Source organism: Contarinia nasturtii, unplaced genomic scaffold, assembly GCF_009176525.2.
Source record: "Contarinia nasturtii isolate CC-2019 unplaced genomic scaffold, AAFC_CNas_1.1 Cnas_scaffold_285, whole genome shotgun sequence".
In the NCBI taxonomy this organism is placed as follows: Eukaryota; Metazoa; Arthropoda; class Insecta; order Diptera; family Cecidomyiidae; genus Contarinia; species Contarinia nasturtii.
This window is the reverse complement of record NW_022197640.1, coordinates 4,331,591-4,338,897: the sequence shown is the minus strand read 5'-3', so window position 1 is coordinate 4,338,897 and position 7,307 is coordinate 4,331,591. Positions and strand designations below refer to the sequence as shown.

General features: G+C 34.4%; 1 protein-coding gene across 2 annotated transcripts; it reads left to right on the top strand.

The window, feature by feature from the left end:
- Positions 1–3,564: 3,564 nt before the first annotated feature.
- LOC116337748 lies at positions 3,565–4,655 on the top strand. 2 transcript variants are annotated; one of them, XM_031762603.1, is made up of 4 exons: positions 3,565–3,610; positions 3,676–3,789; positions 3,937–4,335; positions 4,393–4,655. In XM_031762603.1, the coding sequence occupies exons 2-4, from the start codon at positions 3,730–3,732 to the stop codon at positions 4,597–4,599; spliced, it is 666 nt and encodes a 221-aa protein (XP_031618463.1). In that variant the 5' UTR covers positions 3,565–3,610; positions 3,676–3,729; the 3' UTR covers positions 4,600–4,655. The 2 variants fall into 2 exon arrangements, with proteins under 2 accessions (XP_031618463.1, XP_031618462.1); XM_031762602.1 differs by lacking the exon at positions 3,565–3,610 and having other exon boundaries at positions 3,621–3,789.
- Positions 4,656–7,307: the final 2,652 nt, after the last annotated feature.

Genomic DNA, 7,307 nt, shown 5'->3' with positions numbered 1-7,307 from the left:
GTGTGAGAATATGTGTGCTCACATGAATATGAGTTTTTGAGTTTTAAGTTAAACGATCTGGTTTCGTATCGTTTACATCTCGTATCGCCTTCAACCGGCGTTCATAGAAAATATGCGATGGCGATTAGTGTGAACGAAACACGATATTCAGAAATAAATACAATATAAACAGATTTTATTATTTGAAATTCATAATATTTCCTTTAAAAATTTACAAGCGGATTTAAGAGGCATGACCATTGGTGTCTAGCATATGTCAGTGTAAGCTCGATAATGTCGTGAACGCAATTGTCCATGCTTGTTTGTTCGCTTTTGTTATTACCATTCCTCGGCCTTCGAATGCTATGATCTAATTCAGTTTTTGACTGTTGATTCGAACATCTGCAAAGATAAATGGGTGAGCTTGCATTGAATGAGTTGCGAAAAATGCGTGTGAATGAAATTTCAAAGCAAACATTTATGGATACAGAAATATTTTATCATCGAAGTGTAAAATCTCTGGCGATAAAACGTATTTACAAAGATTGCTCATTTTATTTGTTTTAAAATCGGGGTAAGCATCCCGTGTGCAAAAACTGACTATACTGATTGGTTTTGAAATTTGACTTCTAAAATGGTCTATTTCTTGTTAGATACCGTTTGGAGAATTGTGTGAGACCTCAAAATTGAACTCTGGTAATTTCAAAAATTATCTCCTTATTGAAATTTTGACATTTAAAAAAGTATTGACAATGAAACAAGAGGCGAAAAAGACGATAATCGCAAGGCCTACAATTTACAGCAGAAGTTTACTGTTGTTTTATTTATCAAAATACGTTTCGTCTACGTTTCCCTTGAAGCTAGTTCTTTGGCACATTTGATAGTAAAAGGGAAAAGTTGCAATGGATTAATAGTACTAAAGCGAACAATTCGCTTGTAAAATGTACATTGTATAAATCGCTTATATGGCACGATTCTTTGGATGATCAACCAAAAGAGCCAAATGAAAATTGTAGAAAAAGCGGTGTAGCATATTTCAATTCAAGTAAAATGCCGAATAGGTCAGTAAAGGGGTTTGATATGTCATGTAGTATTTCATTCTCGACAGGATGTGTACCATGGTAATGCCAATGCATCCAAACACCAAATCTCATCATTTTCTCTATCACTTTATATGTGTAGATGTGCGTTGTACGATGTCTCTTGTGATGTTGGACGTTGTGATAGGCAATATGCACAGCAATATTTAATACGATGAGGTGAGATGATACTGTCCATGTCCATTTCTACATACATACATGCGGATCATATTCATTGGTGTGAAGCGTCAATGAAACGAATACGGTTCAACACATCCACTCCCCATGAGTTTTGCACAATGCAATGGAAACAGAGTGATCAGAGCGGTAAAGTGATAGACAGAGGGCGATAGAAAATGAATGGTTTGAATGGGCGCGAGATCACACATCACTACTGAGATTTGTGTGGAAATTAAACACATCATCAGTTTTATTACGTTGCTGTGCCAAGAGCTATGCGTTTGAAACACGTTTTGGGTGTAAATGATTGTTTCGACAAAAAACAAAACAAACTCAAATGGTCGCATCAGAGATGAGGCTTACATATGGGGCTCACTGATATTTATATACACACACATATACACGCATGCACAAAATGCTACTCACCTATTTCACACCATTCGCAATGATAAACGAATGGAACCTTTTTGACTTTGTCTCGTTCGACATTTTACATCATATGCAAAACACTTTTTGGCTTTGGGAAAAAAGCTTTTAATCCAGACGGAATAAGATACTCATCATTACGGTACAATTGGTACAATGTATTTCCAACTCTTTCACTCTCACCATTTTTCATTGGTTTGCATTCCTCTTGTAAATACCGGTACAAATGTCCATGATATTCCAGGGAATAACAACGAGAGTTAAACGAAAATCAAGAAAGACAACACCGAAATTACCGTCGACTACCTAAAGCAGAAGAAAAACAATTTGGACCAACAAATGTCATTTATTACATAGGTATCTTACCAAATACTCAAAATGTTTAATACAGACGAAGTGACTGGATTAAAAATTAATGGCAAAACTACAAGTTTATAACTCAACCAAACACCCTTTGAGATCATTAATACATCAACAATGTGATTTCTGAGTGAATAAAAAATGACAGAATCCAACTTTTACAATTAAATGCTACTGATATCTTTAACCATTCATTTCAATTATTTTGTTGCTTCACAACGTATGCACAGCTTCTGTGTGCGGTGAAGTGACGTTTCACACGTCAACTACAACGGAAGAGAAAAAAAATATGTGTGCCTGCTTTTAATCTTACAGCATGAGAACGTAATCTATAGTGGCAACCAGTGACAAGTGATTTGCATTATCTACTTACCTTCGTTTAACAATTTCTTTTACATTTTCTCGCAAAAATGTCTATTGGCTGAATAAATTGTTTGACTCCATCAAATAAATTTCCGTTTATGATGGCTTATACTACCGTTTTCTTCATATCTTTTTCACTCCGAACAATGGCCAAATTCTATACCAGATGTAAATGGGGAAAAAATATGTACAATGCACATATGTTATCTCTCCCTTGCTCTCACTCTCTTTGTGTCTCACCATATCTCGTGTGCACTCATTTTTATATTTCGCAACAGACCTAGGAACAGACACATATAACACGATTATCCCAAAGGACATCAAGTGTAACACGGTAGGTAAATGTCGAAAAACGTGCTATGAATTTACAAAAAAAAAAAATGTAGACAAAAACAGAAGCAATTCACTGTGGCTTCTTTTCGTACGTCTTGTTTACCAGAATGGTATTTGCTTTGCATTCCTTTACGATGATAAGTAAAAGTATTGGCCACCACAAGTTCATTGAATGCAAGTGAATATGTCAATTCTATTGGATCGTAAATTGTATCCCTAGTCATACGCGCGACATTGGAATTATGTGGAAACTTGAATAAAATGTACATCTATTTTAAGAAGAGGAATTTACAAAACATTTAATGTTATTTTGATGTTTGCGTGCACACCAATTATACATAAACCAAGAGCTGTTGGAAGAAATTTCCTTTTCATCTTAGATTTTCATATAGCATATTTATTTTGGTGGGATTTCGAATTGAATTCGAATTGTGAATCAGATGAGAATGACTTTTTTTCGTTATAATTATATGTCAATTGGAAAAATTACTTCAAAATAAACAAAGATCATATTTGAAATCAAATGTAGCCTCTTCATTTTTCTTATCTTTTTCATTTACGCTTCAAAATTTGAAAGACAAATTTTAGTAAATGTTTGTGTTAAATTTTGTAAATATTTTCCCAAAAAAATAACTGATTAGTTGTTGATGCAAATTATCAATAATTTGACATATTCAGTTCACTCTGTTCATCAGGTTAACATGCATTGAACAATTTTTTTTATTTGGAAATTGTCTAAAGTGTTTCAATACTGATAGTGATATCAGTTCCTTGTGTTTTGCCTCACATTAAATGAAAATGGGTATCAAGTAAGACAATAACAATTGTGTTTCTGTTGCTCACAATTGTACGTGCTGTAAAGTTGAAATGTATTATAAATCGATTGTATTGTGAGTTTGCCTCAACTCATCCTGTAATGACATTATGATAATAATTTGTGTTCTTTGTTCGTTAGTATGCATTTGTTGGTTGGCATAACAGACAAATTACGTATAAATAAATCGAAATAATGTCATCGAATAAAGTACTAATTGTGTTATCCATTGCTATATTTGCCACCGGTGTACAGGTATAATATCTAATATCAAATAATATTTGCCATAGATTTATTTCACTCTTTCTTTCTCTCCCATTCGTATGGTCAATTTTTTTTTTGTCTCTCGTTATTGGATTTGGTATAACGCCATATCATTTCAAAAACCCTCGGAATTCCAAGCATACACAATGCACCAATGTCAGTACAGCAATGTACCAACGCGAGCATTCATCGAATGCAACAAACATAAGCAATCAGGCGTACATCAATAAATATTTACCGGTTATGTGGTCATCGCTTAAAAATGCAAATACCGATAAATATTTGCTTACAATCCAAAAACTCAAAATCCCATCGAAGCAATTGTATGACAGAATGAAAATTTGCATTTTAAAATATTTACATGCCATCGAACCAATTGCATTCGTGAACGCATCGAAATTGTCGAACAACAGTTGCGGTTATATGGTTTTGCGTGAGCATGTCGGTGTACTGCATATGGCATCAACAAAAGCATTTCGTTGTTTGAAGTCATACAAAATAAGCACAAGCATCACTTATGTAGATGCACAAACACAGGTAACATAATAATTGTTCTAACCCATCACGAATTTGACCACATATTTTTGGTATCAGGAGTTAAATGAACAACCAAACGCCGATACCATGTATTCCAAATGCCTCGACGAATTGGTGGACGAGGCAACGAACAATTTCGAATTACTTCAACAAAGACTGAAGGAATGTTTGAAGGAATTCACGGCACACGATCAAAATGCAAGCAATTTAACAACGGCTGATTTAAACCAAAAAACAACAACAACAACAGCTTATAAATATTAGTGGAAAAATATTTGTCACAATAAACGATCCGATAAATAATTTTTATTTTATTCTAATTTCATGAGTGAATTATTAAAGATAGGTACAACCATCAACAATTGCGATGAGTGCGGAAAAAAAGCGGGACGTTTTTTTAATTGGAGTGAATATTCGTTTCGGTTTATAAATTTTAGCGATTTATTTGTGGTATACCGTGTCCTTTCCCGTGGAAATTCATTCAAAATTACAATCGGCGTAAATAAATCGCTTGTGAAATATTTTCAATATAAAAAGGAGAGATTCTATTTAATCAATTGTAAATTACGATGCGCATCCGGAGTAAATGGTATTTTACGGAAACAATAGTGATTTTGTTTAATTGGATTTCTCCATTCTATATGTATGCATTCAATCGAGATTTGGGATGATTTGAACGATTTGTTTGTTTGTTTGAATGATTTTTGTGCATGGTTGTGTTGTGCACAACTACCCATCATCAAAACCACTGACCACACAGTCACCAATCCAAATGCCGACACGACACAGATATTGAGTGCTGTCGTAAAAACAGCCACATTAGAAATGATGTGCAACATAATATAATTATTGAAATTTTGTCCATACAATGTGAAATAGAGATAATATTTAAATAATATACGACATACAGTCATCGTTTGATGAACAAGCATTTAATGGCACTGATAAAGCGGCTTTTGACTATGTGCGCTTTTTTTACTCTATCTCACTTTATCGTGTAGCAAAAAGGTGTGATGTATGTGTGTTTTGTTGATTGTTGATATTCGTGCCAATTCACACAATAGTTGGCCACATGATGATTCTGTTACATTTTTCGTAGTGTATTTTGTCATTCAGCTGATTTGATGTTAAATGTTGCCTTTTTAATGTTTCTACAATTCTACACGATGTGATTTCTTTGCATTGCATTTTTCGGTGTTTCGGTTGGTATGCATGTGCATGTGTGCAGTTCGTTGCTATCTCATTTTGTTGTGACATTTCACTGTGAGATGACCGATGCAAGTGAAAAATTACAAGGCGAGCTATTTGAAATGAATTATCGTTCACGTTTGGTCATGCTTGTTTGCATTGTCAGATTTGTGTGTTGGCGGTGCGTGCATTTCCGCATGGCGCTTTGTTATGAAAAATGTCTAATGGCTAACAAATCGAAGCAAAAAAAACTGGCTTAACGACAAAATTTGGGTGCTACACACATGGCATCGCAATTATGAACATATATGGTAAGATACGAGATATTAGAATTAGAGTGAATCATCTTTTTTTGGTATTGCATGTGTATCAAAAACGGTAAATGCTCCAATACAGACTGAGGCATTTTAACAAAGAGAGAGAGAGAGAGAGAGAGAGAGAGAGAGAGTGGCGTACATTGATTTCATAATGAATTTAAAATGCAGCCGATCACTTAAATTCAGTTCGGCTCTCTCGACATCACTTGCATACGAACGCGAAATTTTTTCAATGCAACTGCCATTGCAGAGGCACACAATACACACACACATTCACTTGGGCTTAGGTTGACAATAAAGCCAACGAAGCGTCAAGCGTCAATAATAAATAATTCAAATTTCCAGCTCTGTGAAATTCCAAAGCTCTCGCGCATTCGGCTATCCATCATAATAGTGAAATAGTGGCAACTAAACTGCTATCAGTTGCATAAATTTATTTGCAAAAGCAATCGTATCACTTGACGCTGGCACTATTTCAATCTCTCCACTTTTCGATGGTGGTGATGGTGATGTTGTCGCGTGCACACCAAATAATTGCACATCTTTCTATATCATTGCCAACGTAAAATGAAAATACGCAATTCGCGTGCAAAACACGCAAAAGTGTTTTGGTCGCGTTATATACAATTAATAACCATTCTGCATAATTGTGATTGATTTAGTAATTTTTTGATATAATTTATCGTCGTGTGTATTTGATGTGAAACACTTCAGATTCATTGAGCGCACAACAACAAAACTAATCTACTGTTGTTTTGTGTTCGTTAGTTTTTTTTTTCGTTCGTGCATTGAAGTTTTGAATTTTACAGGGGAAAAAAAGAATAGTTTTTTCGAATTGCGCTTGTGTTTAGATAAAGTATTCATTTGAAGAGTATATTAAAAGTACACTTTTTGGTTGCATTCACTTAAGTAATTAAGCTATCTGGAACAATATGATTGAAGCATATTCGCTCATCTTGCCTGCCATGGCTCTCACTCTGAAAAAAAAAGGTAAACATTCAAAGTGCTTCCCTCGCATGTACTTTTGTTCCAAATGATACATTGTCTGCTATTAAAAAATTGTTGAAAATCATGAATGTACGACGAACTGATGATAACTGGACGCATTTCATTGTTCCCTATTCACCGTCACTTAATCTGATTATGCTCGAATATGAAAAATAAATTTTCAAATATAAAATACCATTTGAATTGTGTCGTTGAATAAAAATGCTTCTGCGATAAAACAGCCAAATGATTGTACGTATTAAAAAGATTATGCAAGATCTCGAGAATGCGCGCGAAAAAAGTGTGTACTTAGCTCATAGAACGCACGTAGCCATCATGTAAACGCAGTTTGCACCATTTTCCATTTCATTTTATTATTTGCCATTAAAATAATGTGAAAACTTTTGTCGTCTGCTTCGTTGTTTTTTTTTTTTCCTCTACTTTCCATGACATTTCCGAGTTGGAAAGTGTGTGTCAAAG